We start from the raw sequence: 23,751 nt of genomic DNA, 5'->3' as shown, positions 1-23,751 counted from the left end.
CACCATGTTTACCACTTTTATAGTTACTGTATGCAAATGAAAATGCTATATTCACAGTAAACCTATTAACATGTTCAAAAAGTTTGTTCAATTTTTGACACTCTCCATGCTCCCAACGCTAAGTTACTCCCTCTTCAGAGCGCTATCACAATACAATCAGTGCATTCTGCTAATCAACCTACTGCACTACTGAACAGAATACCTCTAACTATGTCATCAACACCAAAAAACACATAGTCATACTTGTACTTATATTCATTTGTCTAACAATGACTATTGTGTAAATTGGTTGAGCTTTGACCCTTGTTTACAGAATAGTTGCTAGGTAACAGAACTGGAATTATCTCTATGTATGTCACATCTGCTGCCCGTGTCCAACAAGGAAGTAAAAATATAAACTTGTTATAGAGAGAACTAGGCATGACTATTAATTAAATCTTATATCTAATCATGGTTACTATATTTTAATTAAAAAAGTTAATTATTCCAGCATTTTGGATGGAATTTTCAGTGTTGGTATTGGAATTTTCAGGTAGAGGTATTCTGTTTTAGAACTCAGTGCTACTTCCTGTATTTCTATACTTTTCTCCTCAACGTTTTCCCACAAACTGCCATTTAACTGATGTAAAACTATCATTGACTAACATTTACCACAGATACTATCCCACCAAATCCAAGTCGTAATTACAAAAACATGAAAACCTGCCTCATGCACTTTAACTATACCCTTAAACCAACACATCTCTCTGGTGTTTTTTTGCCTTATAGCTGAAATGTCTTCTTTACAGTTTGCCTTCACTAAAGCGTTCAGCGAAAGCAGCTAAAACCTCAAATTATTTCCTGGTCGGAGGCTCGGGGCACAGGACTCATTTGCTGCTAAGATGCTGATGTTACATTTGCTAATCACGACATAAGGAGCTATAGAACGTGCTTGGGCTAGCTTAGAGCAGTTCGCGGTGAAAACAGAAATGCTGAATGCGTCAAAGAGGAATTTCTATAATTGGTGGCAAATTGTAGAGTTTAAGCATTTATTTGATCACATGGTACCACTTTATGATAACTGCATCTTGCCCTTTCCACAGTAGAGTATTGCCAGTAGAGTAACGCTAACAACTTCTCATCTGGTAACTGTGTACTTCCTGATTATCAGATATTAAAACGCAAACTGCATACAGCTGCCATATTTTTTCCTCAACAGCTGCTTAGACATCTATACTGGGGCAAAACAAATTTACTCAAATACATGGGGAAAATCAGGATCTTTAATGAAGGGGTTAGGGGTTAGGGGATTAATTAAGTTGTTTATGTTTATGTTTATGTATGTTGATTGAAAAGACTGGATGGTCTTTGTTATTTGTCGTCGTTCTTGCCCATGGAGAAAAAACAACTTGCATACAGGTAGTAATTAATCTTGGTGGTTTTGAATGATCTGACCTATATGTATTGAAAATAGAACAGGGCCTAAAACAGAGCCTTAGGGAACTCTGCATAAAAGTATGGCCCGGGTAATACAAGCTTACCCCAACATACATGAATCAATAAATACAACTCCGAGCAAACGATAAGGGTATACTGACATGGTTAAAAATTTAAGTTTAAATTGACTCAGCAGCAGAACCATCAGCCTCCTCAACCACTTCCATGTCTAGGTCCAAGCATGTATATTGACTAAACTATAAATTGCATTCACATGGAAACCTTACACAATCATAGTTTTGCAATTTATGTGAAAAAAAGTTTACAATTTGCCACAATCCCAAACAATAACAATAATTTATTTAAACATGTGTAAAACTCAAGGCCCGTGGGCCAAATGTGACCCGCCAGGTCCTTTTATGTGGCCCGCGACAAGGTAAATTAAAAGGTATGACTAATGAACAAATAAGAAGAAATACAATTCCAAACAATAAGTTATTTAAACATCAAGCAGCACCTACTTTTTTCCACAGCAGACAACATATTAACATGTTAAATAAGTTTGTTTCATTTTTGATTAATAATTTAATTAATACAGCGCCTGTTATTACACCCAAAGCGCTTTACAGTGCAATCATTCACGCCACAGTTGGTAATAGTAACTTCAGAAATACAATGCTAAACAATAAGTTAATTAAGGAAGATCAACCAGTACTTTCTTGCTATATAAGCGCCATTATTCCCCGGTAAACACAGTCACCTATATGGAAAACTACCGTGCATTCCAGTCCTGTCAAGTACAAGCCTTCTCCACAATAGAACATAGTAATTGGGGCAGAGTAGCTAAGCGTATGGGGACACTACGGTAAATTGCTATGTTGTGTCACTTTTCCACATGCAAATTACGATTTCTGTGTCAGTATTTTTATGGTAATGGTCTGTTATTAGCTGCTGATAGAAAGCCATACGGGAGGTGACTAGATTCTCATTAGTGGTAGGCTGACAACTGTGTGCTGACAAAGACCAATGTCTTTATGTACATAGGAAAATCACGTGCAGGTTCCATGCAGCAGCACTATATAAGTTTAGTTATTACTCACAGATGGGGGCAAGAACCAGATTTTCATGTTGATTACATTGCACTGTGTATGAAATATCCAAAAGTTAAATTCATAAATGTTGAGCCTGATCATCTGTATTATTGACTAGACCCAAGAACTCACTGTGTTACAACAAAAAGCTGCATTTTAACAATTTTTATTTTAGCTGCCCCACATCTATATTAAAAGTGACTGGCCTATAGAATAGTGTCATGTCATTTAAAAGATATCAATAGATGTATATATGAACTTAAAGGAGACAGTGTGTGCAAAATTGACTTGAGTTTTTATTCATGTTTTAAATGTTTCCCCTTCCCATTTACTCTCTCAAAGTTATAATTTTTTGCACCTTTAAATTGATAGGGAACCAGAAAGTGTGTGCTAGCATGCTAGTTGTTTTACTGTCACAGCAAAACTCCGCACTGGTCTATGACCTGGTCTATTTGTGAAAAGCACTTACAAGCTAATTTGGGTAGCTAATAGTTAGGATGCTCTGAAAGCATAAAATAAATAAGGAATAACTTGGTCCAAAGGAATAACTTTGGACTATGTTTTTAAAACAGTAAAAATCTGGTGCTGGGCCTTTAAGTAGTTACTAAGCCTGATTCCTTCCTAATTAACAATTTATTCATTATGAATTAAGTATTTCTTCATGCTTTATTAAGGATACTTACATTGAATGAGTTTCTGATGAGTTACTCAAGTAAATATAACATAGTATACTCTCCTCTAGTGTCACTATACTAAAATTTCAAACTTGAATTTGATACAAAGGAATAGACTCGATACTCCATACCGATTCTGATACCATATGATAGTAAAAAAAAAAAAAAAAAAACTCTTTCTTTAGACCACAAGTGTCAAACTCAAGGCCCATGGGCCAAATGTGGCCTGCCAGGTCATTTTATGTGGTCTGCGACAAGGTAAATTAAAAGGTATGAAATGTCAGATTATCAGGAGATACGCAGTTACACATATTTTTTTTTTTCATATCTATGCAAATCCATATGCAATATTTGCAACTTGAATAAGTAATAAATATAGAAACGGTTAATTAACAAGATTAAAAAGTAGTTGGATTTCATTTACATTACATTTGGTTACATTTACATTTATACTGTCTTACAATTACATCTGGCCCTTTGAGAGAAACCATTTTGTTGATGTGGCCCTCTGTGAAAATGAGTTTAACACCCCTGCTTTAGACAATATAATGTAATTTTCAACATTAAATGGTCGTACTTTCCTTTGTATTACCATGTGGCCTTATATCTGTGTAATCCTGCAGTGGTCCAGGTAGGTTCCATATGGTCCATGGGGGTATACTAGTCTATGTGTCTTATACTTGTTCTGATACAGCTCAAGATAATTGTAAAACTATTCAGAAAAGGTTCATTTCTGTCCTGCCAATGCGACTTTTTAATAACGATCCCTGCTCAAATGAGTATCTGCTTTTGACAACCCTACTCTCCTCCTCTGATTCCATGTTAACTTTGCATTGAAAACCGCATGTTTGAATCGAACATCGGGCCTATATGTAACTGCACTCTCACACCACACAGCCTTAATATTTGATGCCTGAGGTTAGCTGCAGCCTGCCTGTCCAGCCCTGCGCCTCTCTACATTATTCACAATGGGGCTTCGTTTGAGTTGACAAAAGGACTAAAGATGGAGGACTGGGCTCCGCTTCCACTATTTTTACCCTCCGTGTGGCTTTAATCCCACGCTGGCATCGCACACTGCAATTCACTGCTCAATCATTTATATACAAGAGAAGGAGAGAGATTGACCTCCGCAGGAAAAAACAAAAAAAACAAAACAAAAAAAACAACATTTTATAGCTTGCACCAATAGGGTTGTTGTGTTTGTTTTGAAAGAATAATGGTTTCTATTCTCAAACTTGGTGTAACATTGGCTAAAAAAATATACAGCGTGTTACAAGGTCTGTACTTAATATTTTTTACACGTATTTGACCAAAATATATCTTGTCACAGTACAAATATATTGTATAAAGAGCTCTTAAGATCAAAATAAGATAGCTGCGTGCTGTCTGCATCTAACAATAAAGTGTTTTATTGTTTGAGAATCAGGAAGTGCACAGTTAGCATGCTAGTTATTGCTAGCATAGCCAAGACCAGGGGTGTCAAACACATTTTAACCAAGGGCCACATCAGCAAACTGGCTGCCTTCAAAGGGCCGGATGTAAAATAAATGTCTTTTTAAAATTGTTTATTAACTGTTTCTGTATTAATAACTTTTTCAAGTTACAAATATTATATATGCATTTTGTGAAGATGTAAAAAAATGGCTGTGTAACTGCGTGTCTCCTGATAAAATGATATTTTAAGACCATCATACCTTTTAATTTACCCTGTCGAGGGCCACATAAAATGGTGTAGAGGGCCACATTTAGCCCACGGACCTTGAGTTTGACACATGTGGCCTAGACTGAAGCAACTGATCCAAACAACAACAATTAACAGCAACAATTATTGCCCATCTGTTTTGGCATAATTACAAAAGAGGAGGAGGTCTGTGTAATCCCTCAGTCACCCAGGTATGACGTTTCACTCTAAAACATTTGTCCAGGTGGCAAAATTGGATTTTTCTTTTACTACACAAAATAGGACTGGAGAATATCTCTATGGACCAGTGCTCACAGTTTAACATTGAAGCTGGGATGGATTTTCAAACTGTAAAAGGAGAAAGTAGCTATTTAAAACTAACTAGTTCCTAGCTCTCATAAACCCTTTGGCACAGTGCTAGTATTCACATGCATCATTTTTCTGCTCACTAGCACAGCTTTAGAACAGAGAAGTGAAGCAGGGCGGAGTACCCCTGGACCAATCTGCTCACCCCGATGTGTCTCAGAGCGACTCACGTGGATCTGTCTGATGAGACTGTGATTGATAAATATTAGATGTGGATTAGATGTGGAGGGCACAGAGTTTACCCCACACACTGTTCACAATATTTCATAATACGACTTTAATGCTTCAAAATGGGTGTGGTAGTAATAGTAGTATCAGTAGTAGCAGTAGTGGTAGTAGAAGTAGTGTAAGTGTAAGAAGAAGTGTAAGTAGTAGTAGTAGTAGTATAGAGGTAGTAGTAGTGGTGGTAGTTGATTTAGTAGTAAAAGTATAGTAGTAGTAGCAGTAGTAGTGACTAGTGGTAGTAGTAGTAGTAGTAGTAGTAGTAGTAGTAGTAGTAGTAGTAGTAGTAGTAGTAGCATATAAGTAGTAGTAGTAGTAGAGGTAGTAGAAGTAGTAGTAGTATTAGTATAAGTATGAATAAAAGTAGTAGTAGTAGTAGCATAGGAGAAGTAGTAGTAGTAGTTGTAGTAGTAGTGGTGGTAGTAGATTTAGTAGTAATAGTATAGCAGTAGTAGTAGTAGTAGTGACTAGTGGTAGTAGTAGTGTAGTAGGATTAGTAGTAGTAGCAGCAGCATAGAAGTAGTAGTAGTAGTAGTAGTAGTAGTAGCAGAAGTAGTAGAGGTAGTAGTAGTATAGTAGTAATAGTAGTAGTAGTATAATAGTAGTAGTTGTAGTAGCAGTAGTAGTAGTAGTATTAGTATTAGTAGTAGTAGTAGTAGTAGTAGTAGTAGCAGCAGTAGTAGAGGTAGTAATAGTATAGTAGTAATAGTAGTAGTAGTATAGTAGTAGTAGTTGTAGTCGTAGTAGTAGTAGTAGTATAGTAGTAGTAGTAGTAGCGGTAGCAGTATAGTAGTAATAGTAGTAGTAGTAGTATGGTAGTAGTAGTAGCTGTAGTAGCATAGAAGTAGTAGTAGTAATAGTAGTAGTATCAGTTGTACTAGTAGTGGTGGTATTAGTTTCAGTAGTAATAGTAGTAGTAGTAGTAGAAATAACAGCCGTAGTAGCATTACTCATAGTAGTAGTATATCCTAACAGTACCCAGGTTCACATACTTTTTTGCCATGTCATCCCAGAATGCATCCTACAAGTATCATTTCCACACAAAACCTTCTGCGTGTGCTATATGTGTATAACTCTAAAACGTTATGTTCCTCTATCACTCAAAGGCATCAGCAGTGACTTGTTGCCACCTGCCCCCCCTCCTCCTCCTCCTCCACCTCCCCCTCCACCCGTCCTCCCTCCTCATCGTCCTCACACATCGCTGGTTTGTGGTGATCACAGGCGGAGAACATCTGCCTGACAGTCCCATCGCGAGTGCCTGCCTCTGGGCACGGCTTAAACGCGCCGTGCTCCGGAGAGCGGTGTCGTAGCGCTACTGCTGCTGCTGCTGTTTGTTTAATGAGTAAACAGTGTTAAAGATCCACCTGTGACATCTCCAGCTCTGTGCACTGCAGTTGGAGAAGGCCTCGGAGAAAAGTGCCGCGTTTAACCTCCACATGCTGTGTTTATGTTTGCTGTCACGCTGAAGCTGTCAGTCAAACAAAACCTACAAAATGTTCTGATATAAAGTAGCAGCTGGTAACACGGCGATATAACTGAACCTAAGTTAGCTTCATATACGGCAAATCGTATCCAAGTAAAGGTAACAAAGTAAAAGTAGTGAAGTACTGTACATAAGTAGAATTTTTAGGTATGTGTACTTTATATAAGCACATTTTACTTTGGATACTTTTTACTTTTACTTCACTACATTTTTAACTAGACTGGAAAGTAAAAAGCACTTTTCATAGGATTTGAGGGGTTAGTTTACCATGTTCGTGGTTACACCCTGACAAAAGTTTTCAAGTTCAAGCTTCGGCTTTGAGCAAATAAGAATAAATACACAAAATGAATACACTGATTTGGATTGCTTCTTTTGACCAAAATATGTCACATTTTTTAATCAATATCACTACATTTACACATTTATTTTTTACTCTTAAAGTACATTTTTAAACAGATACTTCAATACTTTTACTTAAGTAGATTTTTTCATGTGCTACTGGTTAATAGAGCCTTGTGTTCTTTGTGAACACAATTTGATTGCAGAATAAGTCTGATGATGGTTTATGGTCTTAGAACCTGCACAGGAGAAGTCCAGGGTTTTATTTTTGACACCACAAAATGTGAACAGATCATTTTTGAGTGCTCAGAGAATGTGAATGTAACAGAACACATCTCCAAGTATGTTTTTGGTGAGGGGACAACAGTATAACATGGTTAAAAGGTCAAATCACTCAATTTAACATAATATATGTCTAAAAGTGGACTTAAGGCTGGGTCTAACTCCACACTGACAGGCTCTATATGCTGAACCAGGAACCTTTGTGACACAATAAAAAGCAATGCTACAAAGCACAATATTGTCATTATTCATTCATTCACTCAATAATTGGTGGTGGTAAGCTGTTTTTGTAACCACGTTTGCCCTAGGGCAGAAGCGACGCTGACAATCTATGCCATCGGTCCCTCCAAACATCACTTACACTCACACACCACATACAAACTAGGAAAGTGGGTGACATGTATTGCCAAAAGACACAATGATAGAACTTGGTCCTTGTGGAACTCAATCCCACAACCTTTGGGTTGTTGTTGCTCTTACCACCGATTATATTAGTTCAGAGCAAAAGCTGAGCATTGTAGCAGCAGTAATAGTCACTTATATGCTTCCCCCGTGCACTCAGTGTCACCAACAAATACAAACTCTGCAAATAAATATATAATAAATGCACAGTTAAATAGCATAATTAACAATGCAATAACGTTAATAATTAAATACAACAAAGAAATCGCTTCTCTCCTTGATCTTTCCAATCTGCTCCGTAGTGTAGTCAAGACCGCACTAATCGAGATCAAGACCTGTCCGAGATCACAGGGTCCCGAGACCTAGACAAGACCAAGACCTCTGAGGGCCGAGACCTAGAAAAGACCAAGACCTCTGAGGGTCAAGACCGTTTGACAAGACCAGGATTTTCAAAGGCTGGGACCAAGACAAGACCAAGACAAGACTGAGATTTTTAAACACCGAGACAAGACTGATACCACAGCGCATCCAGACCAAATCAAGACTATCTTTGTAATTTTCTGCATTTATTTGTATTTTATATATTTTTTTTATAAATCTGCTCTTTATTTTGATCACACTGGTTGAGTGTCAGACCTTGAGTCCATGACACGACCGAGTCCAAGTGTCCTTGAGACTGAGACCAAGACCTCGTACAAATGGGCTCGAGTCCAAGATGAGACCAAACTACAAAACTACTGCTCTCTTAACCACAATTTTAGGCACAAGACACAATCCACTCTCACGTCTCCTGAACCCGACACACGCACAAATAAAACCTACAATAAACCAGGACTTAGCTGATACTCACTGTACATCACATTTCATTAGAATTCAGTATCGGGCTGCCTCTGGCCCAGCTGTATCAATCTAGGAAAGGTCACAGGAAGGTGGTAGGATGTAGGGAATGGGAGCTACGCCGGTGAAATTAGGATGACCCCTTCAGCGGTCAGTCCAGTTCTGCTCAGTGGGAGTAGAAGCAGCCTCCACCTAGTCTTCAGGAAATGGCTATTATTTTCATTTTTACCGCTATGCACAGAATTGTCGAGGAGTTACTAGCACTTCAAGATAAAATTATGAAGAATAAATGAATGAATGAATGAAGAAAACGGAGGTCATAAATAAATAAATGTAGGGCTGAAAGATTACTGGTATACACATCTCTTAGTTCCAGTTTCCTCACTCTTAGTTCAATTATATCTTATCCATTTGACCTCGAGATCAAGTACGCACTGTTTGATGCACATTAGACAAACTGTTTATCCTACGTTCCAAGAAATGTTTTGACTTTGTGCTTCTTTAGCATGTCTGACCTGTTTTCTGGTTCATGCAATTCTTATCTGTGTAGTATAAATACACTGTATGTACTGACACTGACATATCTTAGGGTGAGGGACAGGCAGCTCTTTACACTTGTGCACAATTGCTTCAGTAAATCAGACTCTTTGATTCAAAGCAGCTTCTCTGTTCATTTTATTCTTTAGTTGTTTTGCCTGTAGAAATTCCACAATTCTGAAATATGAACTGACAAAGTAACACGAGAATCACATTTCAGAACATGTTTGCACAGATCTAAAGTACAGGGTTAGCAGCTTTTAAGCAGAATAAAACTGGAAATTGTGTTGTTTAGGGAGTAAGTTGTGGTACTTCAGCCTTTGCTAATTACGATTTTGCTTAATCTTGTAGTCCTGAATAAAGATGCATATGCTCTTTGATACGAGTTAAGAGAATCCTGTACGGCCGTGTAGCTGCAACACGTCTGCAACATCAAGTGTGGCTAAGTGAATGAATAAATGATGAAATGGACTGATTTTTGGAATGATAATAATATCTTTGACATTTCTTAGACAAGTATTGCAGTTAGATTTGTGATTGACATTTGAGAATTTGGATTCAGCTGAGACTATATATTTTAAACACACACAAGAGAATTGGCATTTGAGCGAAGACTTGAAATTTCAAGAACTTGTTTAAACGTGTTCAAAATAAAGACTAAATTGGGCAAAAGTTAGAACTAAGCTAAGACCTCACTAGGACTAAACCAGGAGTTGACGAAGACCAAACCAGATCTACATCACAACCAATGGGGCCAAACCATGACCACATCACGATCAAACTTACTTAAAGATGCACTATGTAACATTTCTGGTGAAGGGTACGCCATCTGCTTGTTTCCCTTGTGATGTTATTACTGTGCCTGGAATGTTCCACAGTATGACATTAAACTACTGTATCTCCACAAAGAAAAACAGATGCAATCGTCAGGTCAAGTTGCAGGTCTGTTTTCAAGGTTGAGCAATAAAACACATGTAAGATGACTTTAATACTGTGAAACATTCCAGGCAGGAAAAAAAAATGAAATAAAAATAATGGTGACAAGCAGGTGACAGACCATACACCAGAAATGTTACATACTGCAGCTTTTAAACAATTTCAGTTTTGCTAAATCACTAATTGTGACCATTCAAACTGTAATTTCTGTGCATTTTTGCTTTATAAATATCAAATGTTAAGTGATTCATCATTTGTTTTGTTGTCAGAAGTATTGGAAAATCAGATACTAATCAATATTAAAACTAGTATTGAAACTAGATCTTTGCTGGAACAGATATCGATCCTAAAAAAAGTCTCATTCACAGGACAGAATAGCTTTAAAATGATCAAGTATAAGACCCCATAGACTCGTATACGCCCATGGACCACTATGAAACCTACCGGAACAACTGAAGGATTACACAGATATAAGACCACATGGGAATATAAAAGAAAGTACTATTATTTAATATTGAAAATCATTCTATTGGACCAGAACTATTGGATCTATTGGAATCAGTATTTAGTATTGCGTCGATTCATTCGTATCAACATTGAGTTTGAAATTTTAATATCATGACAGCATTACTTCCATATAAGTAACCTTTCCAGTCTTACCTCAGCCACGGGCACTCCCTCGGGCGGGCGGCAGTGCAGTACGATCATGCCGTTGATGGGCACCTCTTTGCCCTGGGGGTCTTCCTCGAAGTTCTTGCGGAGGTCTGGGGAGGGGGCAGAGGACACATAATGGTCAGACAAGGGGGTAAAACATCTGAACTTTAAAAAGCATAAGTAACCCATAGAGCCAATAAGGCCAATTCTGCAGGTGGAGATACCGACAAGGTGGACTCAAGGTTACAGGAGAGCATTGGATTAAAACAGTTCATATCAAATCTTCTCGAGTAAATGGTGAATGGTCAATGGTCACATACAGCACTTTTCCACCTTCAAGGCAATCAACAGGCTTTACATCAAGGAACTAGTCCTACATTCACACCCACATTCATACACCAGTGTACGCAGTCACTGGGGGCACGGTGGGTTAAGTGTCTTGTCCAATTACTCAACAACAGCATTCATCTGTGGGAGCTGGAATCGCATTGACAAACTGTAGGTCAGTGGATCTGATTGCTCAACTAATGATGTTTATGTCAAGAGCGGGTTCAAACCACCAGCTCTCGGGTCAGTGGACAAGCACTCACACTTCAGACTTACTCTTGAGTACCTTTGCTTTGCCATTTCCTGGTTTAACTTAAAATAAAGCCTATAAAAGAGAAAAAAAACAAACAAAAAAAAAAACACATGATGTTCTCATCTGAATTTGGTGTTAAAGGCATCCCAAGAGCAGTGATGAGAAGTAACCATGTAAAAAAACAAAACAAAAAAAAAACCTAAAATGTGATGATTACAGACTTGGAGAGTTGGAGACCTCTGGAAATCTACCTTTGAGGTCACAATCTAGGGAATATCGAGGCTCACAGCAAGAACACCTCGGAAAAAACAGGATTAATGATACAAGCGTGAATAAATCTTTGGTGAAGGATAGTTTTTGTCTTCAGTTTTCAAGTCAGACATAGCGATTCTTTTTGTCAGATAGGACCGTTTGTTTACCTGCTTCACATGTTTCAACTACTTCCTGTAGCCTTCCTCAGAAGCGTCACATGATAGTGTACATAGGTGTCTTAAAGGCTCCTTACAAGGTTTTGCCAGACATTAGTGGAAGCTTACGCCCCATACTGGGTAATTCCTTCTCTAAGACTGCCTCCCATGTGCGATAAGGTGTATGCTCCTTCGTCACGGTTTATGCTTCTTGGACCTTGCTAAACCGCAAATATCGCTTGATCAGAGAGACCATCCAGAACCGCAAACCAGGTGTCAGACAGTAGGGGGCAACGCTTTCTCCATTGTCTGGCAAAACTATGTAAGCAGCCTGCAAGACACGTCACTACACCATGAGGTGAAGGCTGCTAGAAGTAGCCCTTCTGTCTGACAAAAATAATAGCTAATTCTAAGCATGAATACAGCTAAGTACATCTCCAGGTATGTTTATGATGAGGGAAAATGTTACGGTCTAAAGCTAAAAACAGTCAGCATAACAATGTGTTTTTAAAAGCATGATATATATATAACAATAGTATAGTAAAAAAAAAGAAAAAAAAAGAAAATGCATGTGATAATGAAGCGTATGCAAAGAGACTGATTTGAAAGTCATGATATCGTCCTCTTGTATCTGTCAGATATGAACACAAAGGGTAATAATTTAATGCAAAGTCCTATAATATGAGACCCCCCTGCTGATTTGACCCCTGACCCCTAAAATGTGGACACAGCACTACTCTTGGAAGTCCTTCAAGCACAGACTTTGTGTACAGTGCATGGACACCCACACAACTGATGTAGTGTTTCTGGGTAAGACACTTCGCCGCTATTTCCCGCTTCAGTCACAGTCGTCTAAGAGGAAGGGCATCCGTGTTAAAATCTGCCCAATTCTCGAGGCATCACAACATAGGTTAGGTTAGAGGGCAGCACAGAATTCTATAGAGCTCAGGACGGAGCATCAAATTGTTTCTGGCAGTAACGCAAAATTCCCATAGAGATGCATTGGCAAAAAATAATGTAATAAAGTGAACAAACTGAACCTGATAAAACACTGGGTCGCAACCATAGACTGTATATATGAGCATGGACACACTTCCGGCTCCATTGACTCTGACTTCAATTCCCTTTATATCACGTGTGTCAAACTCAAGGCCCGGGGGCCAAATGCGGCCCGACACGTCATTTTATGTGGTCACGACAAGGTAAATTAAAACATATGACTGTCTTAAAATGTCAGTTTATCAGGAGATACGCAGTTACACAGTCATATTTTTTACACGTATGCAAATTTGAGTGCAACCATTTTGCTGATGTGGCCCTCGGTGAAATTGAGTTTAACCCCCCTGCTTTATATTGAAAAAACTATCCTCCCTTTCTCTGTAACTGCTGCTGTCAGGCTCATCATTTTGGTCTTAAAATGTTTGTATTAACCCGCTGTACACGATCCAGGTATTTTTATTTTGCTATTGTGTCCATCAAGATTTGAACATTAATAACAAATCAGGTGCCTTCTTTCCCCGTGATTACTCCCGCTAGCGTTAGCAACAGGTTCGCTCCTATAACTTCCAGCATCAACGAGCTTCATTTGGCTGGAGCTGAACGCTACATGTGACATCACGCTCCATCAGTCCACTTATCACTCTATAGCGCCTGAATATTTGTAAATGGATGCTAACTTTAAAGGTGACGAATAGCACCTTCATAACAACATGTCGGCATAGCAACCAAGTGCCACATACAAAAGCAGTTACATTAACAACAAAAGGTGTCAGCTCTGAACTAAACACAAAGTATCAGATCATTACAATACTTTGGAACGCAATTACATTTTGAGTTTTGATCCCGTATTCATATTCTATCCACGGCGGTACATCAAATAGCATAAGATTTAACTGTCAAGCTGTCACCCATGCTAATAAATGTACTTTCAAGGACTTCTCTAGACTTCTGTAATAACTGTATTGGACAGCCCTACACTGGTCAGCAGCTTTTAGCCCGTGCCGGAGTACTTATTTGAACCGACAACGGCTGCTTTTAACGTCAATTCACTCTACTTTCCCTGACCAAAGGAACGGTGGACACGAAGTTTGCTGTCAACTCCATTTTAATCACAATTAGAATAACGGTAGGCCATTTTGGATTTTAGATTGGCTAGTTTTAATAACCTGTCACTCTGCATCAAGACAAAATAGCTTAAGGGGCCTGTACCGGTCTGATTTTTTTTCCCCCCTTCATGTATCTGAGCAAAATGTATCTTTCCCCAGTACAGATATATTGCATAAGCAGCTCTTGAGGTCAAATGTTGTCGGAGAAGTGCGCGTTAGCATGCTAGTTGTTGTTAGCGTTTACTTTCTGGCCTTTGAAAGTTGTGAAAAGCGCTTATAAACTCAGGATGCTCAGAATGCATAAGGTAAGTCAGGAATAACTTTGTACCACTGCAAACTATTTAAAATTAACTAGTACTATTTTTGACAATTTTAAGACAGTAAAGATCAAACACAGCACTTTTAAGAATGTTATATTTTAGATTTTTGGGAAATTTCTTCACGGAAAAGTAAGAAGTCCTGGCGTAGTGGGGTATCTTTTAACATTTCCAGATAGGTGGCTATTAAAGATTTACTAACAACAGGAGCTGAACTCAAACTGCGTAAAAATCTTGCTTAACTGAGCCGTCAGCTCCAGCGTTGGCATAGCAACTGTGTGTGCAATAAAATATGAACAAACAGCAAGCTTCTGAAAAGTTAGTACACCACTGGGCTAAAGTGATATTATAGTTAGCGCAAGATCCAAATGAGAAAGTGGTAACAGTAAGAAACCTTTGTTTTTATGAGTGCGATATTACATTTTGTTAATACAGTTTTCTACCAGTCACGATTGCAAAGTAGTAGCAGTAGTAGTACTGTATTTTCCGCACTATAAGGCGCACCTAAAAGCCTTTCATTTTCTCAAAAACCCACAGTGCGCCTTATAATTCGATGTGCCTTATATATGGATCAATATTGGTCAATTATGACACCCGTAGTCAGGAGGCGTCTCCGAAGTAATAGCGGTAATAACCCTTTAAGCACTGAGCAGACTATGGGCCAGTACAGCTCACCTAGACCTACACTTTTATTCTTTTTTAGCCATAAAAATCATGTCAAACGAAGTATCAGAATTTACTGCATTTTTTCACACAACTACTTCTATTTTACGCATCCATCCGTATTTTTTCTTTTACGCATCGAATAAATGAGTGAAAATCCCCGCAGCCCCGCGCTCTCATTCGTCACCTTCAGGACAACAGAGGCAGATTACCGTAATGACGGTAAAATATTTAGATAGCCCCATGTCTCCGCTTTGAGACGTCGTTTGAATTTACATGAGAGCACGACTGGGCGAGGAGTTACGCTGCTGGAAAGTCCGCAACCGCGAGTCTAACGGCGACGATAGGATCCGACGCTACAGGGATAACGGGGAGACAGGGAAACAGCGCCGGGCGACATACGCCACAGTCTGCCAATGGATTGCGGATGCCTGGGCTGATATATCAGTCTGAACTGTGGTCCGAGTTTCACGAAGGCAGGAATTGTCACTGAACTGATAGACAACAGCAGCGACACGGATAATGGCGATTTTGACGAGACGGAATCGGGCACTTTGTTCAACTCAGACACTGAAGAGGAAGAACTCGACGGATTCGTGAATGAGGAATGAACTGAAAAAGTGAGCTTTAGTGTTTCTTTCACGTGTTTACAACTAAACAAGGCTGGGAGATATTGTGAATATGGACATTAATGTTTGAACAACATTGAGTTATTGTTATTGCGTTGCACTATTTCGAGAGTTACTATACTTATTTTGTGAGTGAACAAAGTTTTCAGAATGTTTTTTTTATTCTATTAATAAAGTTTGACTGACTGACTTATCTGACTGTTTTGTTGACACTCCCTTCAGCGCAGCTTCATCTCGTGGATGCGTAACACAACCCCAGATACTACAGTAGTTTATATTCTATGCGACTTATAATGCGGTGCGCCCTATATATGAAATTTGTTTTAAAATAGGCCATTCATTGAAGGTGCGCCTTATATTTCGATGCGCCTTATAGTGCGGAAAATACGGTAGTAGTACCAGCAATAGCAGCATGTGGCAGTATTAGTAGTACAAGCAGTAGCCGTAGTTGTAGCAGCAACAGCAACAGCAGTAGTAATAGTAGTAGTAGTAGTCTCATTACAAGTAGCAGTTGTGGTAGTAGTAGAACTAGTAGCAGTAGCATAGTAGTAGTAGTATTAGTAGTGGTTGCAGTAGTAGTAGTAGTACTAGTAGTACCAGCAATAGCAGCATGTGGCAGTATTAGTAGTACAAGCAGTAGCTGTAGTTGTAGCAGCAGCAACAGCAGTAGCAGTAATTGTAGTAGCAGCAGTCACAGTGGCGGTAGTAGTAGTAATAGTAGTAGTAGTAGTACCAGCAACAGCAGCAGTGGCAGTATTAGTATTGCAAGCAGTAGCTGTAGTCATAGCATCAGAAGTAGTAGTAGTAATAGTAGTAGTAGTCGCAGTTGTAGTAGTAGGAGAAATGATAGTAGTAGTGGTAGAAGTAGCGGTCTCAGTAGTAGTACTTGTGGTAGCAGCAGTAAAGTAGCAGCGGTATTAGTACTCACATGCGATCCGGACAGAGGCTTTTCTGCTTTTGGAGGTTCCCAGATGGCTCCAGGCGACACAGAGGCACCAATAATCCTCAGGCCCGTGGAAGTCCTCCACCTGCTGCCGCGACACGTTGATCATCACCTCACGGACCTTCAGCCCTGGAAGATCAGACCACAGACACACCATGAGACGAACGACAGGAAAGTGCAAAAGTACTTAAATAAAACCGTGACAAAGCAAGAAACTGGGTTATAACCTGCTAGTGTCCTCTTTTTGTCAAAGCTTAATTGCGTAGGTTTAAAATGGGTTCACCATACGATGCATATTTTACCATAAAGGGCAAAAGTGTTTGTAAGAGATTTAAAATGCGGTTCAAGACACTCAGCGTTGTTTGCAATTTACTGGATTATTAGATCAGTTCTTAGTCACTGTCAATCTATGTTTCTAATAGCATTTAATTTAGTAATTTAGGGTAATGAAGGCTGGTGCGTTGTGCTAGTGGCTTTTGTTGTTTTCACGTTGTAAGGGCAAAATTTCAGGACAAACTCGGTCAATCTGACTCATGTCTCTGATCCACACAAACTACTTTGCCTCAAGTCATTTATTTTCCCATTCGTGTTTGGTGTTTTCCATTTTGGGGACAATACTGAACAAAACCACATGTGACAAGCCTTAAGCCTATGATTCAGATTATGAAATGGCTTCTTTTTAGCCATCTGGATCTTTCTGACAGGGAGCAGATAATTCCAACCCAACACTTCATCACATCATATTCTAAGAGGATTCCACAACATGAAACCGCATAGCCTTTTTTAATCTTTGGTTTAATGAAAAGACTTGCAGTTCCCAGTGACTTTGTATTATGTAATGCTTTTATATTGTGCATAGTGCCAAGGACGTGCACAGATATTTTGAGGGGCAGGTGCTGTATCAAGAAAAAAAAGGGCACTTCACATATTGCTTAAAAATGAACATATCCTCCTCCACGATTCAAAACAGTCAGTTATTTATTTTAGACCATAACAACTGGCCTACGTTTATGGCATATTTGTCTTTAACAAACACTGATCACTTGGGTTCATGTTCTGTGTCAGTGGTTCCCAGTGGAGCCCTGTCCTCCACACCCTCCCTGGCCCCGCCCCTGCTCTACAGCCCACTGTGTGCAGCCTCAAAGCGGGCTGTGGATGAACGCTCCAGACAACAGTCTCAAACTCTTGTCCACACACCTAGGCATGTGTTATGTTACTTTTATGAAGAATACTGGCCTGTTCTGAGAAATGCACCTCACATCGCTGCCATATACTCTGCTATTGAATCTACACACGCATTATTGCATCAGCTGTTCTGCTCGTAACGTTGAGGATAAGAGGCGGATTGTCAAAAAAATAAAAGATAAAAAAACTGGCTAAAAACTTGAATTGTTTATGGACTCTAAACTGTTCATATAGTTTTTGATTTGGAGCTATGTGCTGTTAAGATTAAGACACAGATGTAGACTGTGACGCACAGGAGCAAGTGAAAGGCAGGAGAGAAAATCATTATATAGTGCATTTGGGTTTGTTTAAAATGATCTCATCTACTCTCTTCATGGGGCAAAAATTAAACCTAAAAATATGTTGACCAGGAGGGCACTTACGGCAAAGGGGCAGATGCTTGAGTTGTGCACATATTGCCAACAGCGACATTTGAAAAACCAGATTTTTTAAAAGTAAAGTGCCTTCAAAGATCCTACATTACACAAAATGGATTCTTGCGAGCTTTAAGCCCTGTTACAATGCTGTTACCTCCTCAAAAACATACCCAGAGTTGTTTTTTTTATTTCATTCACACATGTCTGAGTAAACCTGGTCTGTCTACATCTCCAAATTTCAAAATGCTCTGTTCCATCTTGTGATGTTATGAAGTTGTAGTTAACAGCTCCCTTTTATCTTTAGTTCAGTATCGATTGACAATTCCAGGGATGAAAGGAAACAACATTATAAAATAAGATCAGAAAATACCATAGCCCTTTAATCTTTTGGTTTAATAACTATAGACTCACGATATGTTCCCAACAACATTGTATTACGTAATGCTTTTATTTTGTGCATCCTGCCAACAACGCCATTTGAAGCGCTTAAGAGCAGTCCCCGCGATTAACACTTAATTCGGCTTCGGCTGATTTAGTGTTCTTCTTGTTAGCCGCAAACATACAGAGGAGGGTCCCCCAGAGGGATTGTAAACTCTGCCAACTTTCCTCTCACGAGCTAAGCGTTGATGTAGGAAGTATGTCACCGCGGGCTAAGACAGTATGCATAGCTAATCCTCTAAAACCCAATTGATCACTGGGGGAAGCTTCAGACCTATCCATGCATCGATCGGTCACTGTTTGAGAACCCATGTTGTGTGGAAGTTGTGTTGTAGACAGTTTGTGGAGATTGGCATGGATTATGGATTTGGGGACGTAGTCTATCCAATCAGAGTATCGGTTATGAAAAGCGAACCTGTTTTGTACAAAGATAACTGGTGCACAAACAGATAGATAAAGGTAGTTGACTTGGCATGTTCTGCCTGTGTCTGGTTCCTCGGGGCACTCCATTTTCCCCCATCATACTGACAGGCAGTGGTGGAAGAAGTACTCAATTTTGCTACTTAAGAAAAATTACAGATATCTAAGCAAAAACATTCTTAAGTAGAAGTAAAAGTATCAAATGAAAAATCTACTTAAGTGAAAAAAACAAAAAATGTAGTGAGTTTGATAAAAAAAAATTGTGCTGAATATTGTTCATCTCAAACAACTGGATCAATCAGGTTTTTTGTTTTTTTTTTCCTACTTGTATCTATTTGTTTTGTTTTGTTTTTTTTGTTTTTCTTTGCTCAAACTATGAACATGTTAAAATAAACCCTCACCGTTTTCTGCAGGTCTCAGACGATAATAAAAAATTCTCTTACTTACTTCAGTCCTGTTCAAAAATGTACAGAAGTAGAAAGTACAGATACCTGCTCTCAAATGTACTGAAAAAGTAAAAAGAAAGTGAAGTAAAAAGTAAAAAGTATCCACTTTAAAATGTACTTAAGTAAAGTTAAGATACCTAAAGCTTGTACTTAAGTATAGTACTTGCAACTTTTTGTTCCATCACTGCTGACAGATGGCCCCAGCAGTATTAATGGGTCAAACGCACAGGACAAATTTCCCAATGGAGACATTAAAGTGTACTTTAAGCTTAACCAAAGATCTAGTAATCCAATTATAAACTTCTGTACATTATTGGTTTGCAACATAGGCTTGTCCTCCAGTTAGGTACTCCTGAATAATATCCTACCTTAAGATAAATGAAGTTATTACCTCATTATTAATGGACACATTAGTCTGCTAATACAAATCCATACAAAGTTAGGTGCTTTTTGCAAGTAAAAAGTGGTTTTATTTCTTGTTCACACAATATGAACAAGTTTTATAGTCTTATATCTTATGGTACAGTCAGACATAAAAGTCAACAGCTGACCCAGAGAAGAGTCCATTCCTCAAGTGATTGCAATCAAGTCCAGACTGACAGGTATAGAGCAGAGGTGTGGGTGTGTGTGTGGGGTGTGTGTGTGTGTGTGTGTGTGTGTGTGTGTGTGTGTGTGGGTGTGTGTGGGTGTGTGTGGAGAACTTCTTGTACTGTTGTTTTACATCTTGTGTACTTTGGCCAATAACTTCATGTGATTTACAGGCAGTAGGGCAGGAGAATATAATCAATCGCTACTGCTATTTCTATCATAGGAAAAGGACTGATATGGAGATTATAATTTATTTGTTGTATGACAAAAAATGTTCTTTTAAAAAAAAAACAATTAAACAATTAGGGCATCTCTAAAGTACTTGTAGTAGTAGTAGTAGTAGTGGCAATCACTGCTTTGATCATATATAAGTAATGTTATTATACTGCAGAGGAGTAATTGTAATAGGACTGGTAACTGTAGTAGTAGTAGCAGTAGTAGTATTAGTAGTTGTAGTAGTAGTGGCACTTGTAGCAGCAGTAGTAGTAATACTAGTAGGAGTAATAGTAGCAATAGTAGCAATAGTAGTAATAGTAGTTGTAGTACTTAGTAGTAGTAGTAACAGTATCTTGGTAAGCGCTTCTTTTGCATACTATAGTTAAAATACAACAGCAAATACACACAATAAAGTAGCAGTGGTACTTCTCGCCATAGTAGTATTAGTAATATTCTTATTATTAGCAGTAGTATTAAAGATAACAAGAGTTTCTATATTTAGTGGCTAAGTAAACACTTAGACTGTATTCAACATTTGTTACCTTAAGTGACTAAAATAGTGGTGTAAAGTAGTAGTGGTCCTAGTACTCATAGTAGTAGTAGTAGCACTCACGGCTTCGATCAAAAGTATCTAGACCCTATGACAGTCGACAGTAGACAGATACCAGCTTAAAACCTCAAACCACAGTTGGCCCTGTTTATCCCCTTACCCCCTACGCTCCCCCTGTGCCTTTTTCCATTTTTGGACTTCATGAATCTTTTATCATAAATAACTTTTTAAAATCTGACACGCTGTTACTAAAGGCGAGCCGTCCGGAGCCCATTTTGACATGCCAGACGTCCGAGCAAATACCAATTAAAAGGAGTGAACGGTGAAATGGCACCACGCTGCTACTTACGCTGCTAGTATTAAAATTTGAGAACGTAGCTTAGCGGGCGGTCTGCGGGATTAGGCTTGTAAGTGACAGGAGTGAAAAATTAAATAAATAAACAAAAATAAAAGTGATTTGGCTGTAAGTTTATTGTTGACACATTGTGAAATGGAAAAAATTAGACCGCTCTTTCATCGACGAAAGGCACGGAGGTGGGTTTGTCGACCGGGTGGGTTAAACTATGATTGACAAGCTATGTGAAGCGAAAAAGGCTAAAAAGTGAATAAATAAATAAACCAGCACAGCTCCTGGAGTGAGGCAGATGCAAGCGGGGTTTGAAATGGGTTTTGGAGAGCCGCTAAATCAGAAGACTACAAAAAAAAGATAGAAACCGTTATGTGTTGGTTTGGAGGAAGAATAAATTAGTCATTTTTAGCACATAATTTTGACTTTGACCTTTGACCTGTCGAGCCATACGTCGATTGAATTTAATTGGCCATACTTGCTTGTCAATGGCTGATCCCATCAAATCTTAGCAAGGCCCGGTCTGGTTAGTACTTAGATGGGAGACTGCTGGGAGAAGGTGCCACAGTGGGGCAGTAGTGGCTCTAGGAAACTGTTGCTGTGTCCTTAAGCAAGACACTTCACCCACCTTGCCTAGTATTAAAGTGTGTGTAAGTGATCGGTGATGGTCAGAAGTAAATATAGTTCTTGGCAAAATGTTCACAACACATTGACAGATCTAAACAATCTTGTGCCTGGTTAGTATTGGGACAAATACAATACAACAGTGCAGTAACAGTGGCTCTTTATACTAGTGTATCATTGTGTACTTAAGCAAGACACTTCATCATAGTATGAATGTGGTGCGTCAGTGTTTTCTCTACAAACTGCCACTTAACTGATGTAAAATTATGATGAATATTTACCACATATACTCTCCCACCAAACCAAGTCTTAATTAGAAAAACATGAAAACATCTCATATATATATTTAAACTAAACTAAAGTACCCAGCCTCTTAGAAACAACACACCGAAGAAACACATGCTTGTTGTAGTCGTTTCATTCCCGACTCGTTCTTATGCAGGCTGCAGTTGACAGGGCTCATTAGAGTGAAGCGTTTGATCTCACACTTGCACCAATCAGTCCATAAATCTATGTAGAAAAATCTGAATTATTTATGACAAAAAAACTGTGCATAAAAGGCTCAAGTTTAAGTCAGACGGCTTATTTAATCACCTCTAAGGAGTGTCACTGCGCGGGACAAGCTACAGGACAAGAAAGTCACAAGTGGAGGATTACATTTTTTTGTTTTTATTTATTTATTTTTATTGCAAGAAAAACAGAACTTAAATAAAAAAAAAAAAATACTACTATTACAAATAATAATACAAATAATAATACTACTACTAATAATAATAAATAATAATAATAATAATAATAATAATAATAATAATTCAAACTGCAAGCAGTGATAAAGGCCCTCGCCACCCCTTGCGACCGCGGGGTACAGGCCACAGTGAATATCCTGCCTTTCGTTCCCGCTTACATCGCCCCTCCCCCCAAAATCAGCGTCTCAGTAATACTACTCCATTCACTCCAATTAGACCATTTATCACATTGTCACGTCTGCACGGTTGGAAATAGAGGTATGTCTTCATTGGCTTTTTTGTTCAGTGTGATGAGAGGAATATGTGTACAAAATTTCAATGGTCTATGACAAAGTAATTATTTTTCATCCCAGTTAACCAAATCCAATGTATTTCAATGAGAAATGTCAGACGTTGCCATGGCAACACCTTTGAAAATAGAGGTATATTCTCATTGGCTTTTTTGTTCAGTATGTCCATAGGGATGTCCATGCCAAATTTCAAATGTTTGTGACAAAGTAAGTATTAAGGTTCAAGGGGGCGCTGTGGAGCAATATAATGTCTGACCTGCGTAAATTGTAAATCTATGCGTTCAGATCAAGTGTCTTGCCCAAGGATACAACAATGCTGCATGTGGGGCTGGGCTTGATCCACTTTTCCAATTAATGAGGCAATCTCCTGTGCAGTGAAGCAGGTGAAATCTTCTTACATACTGTTCTTGTGTTTCTGTCTAACAAAAAGTTACACTGGTGGAGTTCTTCTCCCAAACTGAAAACACTCTGTTCCACTTTGTGATGTCATCATGTGGTAATACAGGAAGTGCTCCACTGTGTTTTTGAACTCCATACACCTTCACTAGAATCATTTGGATAAGTTCAGCCCTGGAATTGCCAATCTCTACTGAACAAAAGGTAAAAAGGGGCTATTAACTTGAAAACTACCACTTTGTGACATCACAAGGTGGAACAGAGCATTTAGAGCTTTGGAAATGTAGACAGGCTGATGAACCAGGGTTATTCAAACATGTGTGAATGAAACAAAACACAACTGCAGATAAGTTTTTGAGGAGGTAACAACATTATAGCCAGCTAACTGTCCACGCTAATTAAGATACAATATAGTCATGTTCAGGATTTTTACATTGTTTAACTAAAATGTAGAAATTTTAAAAAATGGCTTAATAAATTCCAAAGTTTCCGCCATCCAAACTTTAGTCCTTATCTTACCTCTCTT

At 38.6% G+C, this 23,751-nt stretch overlaps 1 protein-coding gene across 1 annotated transcript in view; it reads right to left on the bottom strand.

The window, feature by feature from the left end:
- unc5db (unc-5 netrin receptor Db) overlaps positions 1-23,751 on the bottom strand; it is a 195,228-nt gene that overhangs the window by 119,221 nt on the left and 52,256 nt on the right. The window contains exons 3-4 of the mRNA XM_055224249.1: positions 16,550-16,693; positions 10,927-11,030 (exon numbers count right to left, since the gene is read on the bottom strand). Of these exons, the coding sequence (XP_055080224.1) occupies positions 10,927-11,030; positions 16,550-16,693 (248 nt within the window). The remainder of the gene's footprint in view (positions 1-10,926; positions 11,031-16,549; positions 16,694-23,751) is intronic.

This window comes from Periophthalmus magnuspinnatus, chromosome 9 (genome assembly GCF_009829125.3).
Source record: "Periophthalmus magnuspinnatus isolate fPerMag1 chromosome 9, fPerMag1.2.pri, whole genome shotgun sequence".
Taxonomy (NCBI): domain Eukaryota; kingdom Metazoa; phylum Chordata; class Actinopteri; order Gobiiformes; family Gobiidae; genus Periophthalmus; species Periophthalmus magnuspinnatus.
The sequence above is the reverse complement of the archived record's forward strand: the minus strand, read 5'-3'. Positions and strand labels throughout refer to the sequence as shown.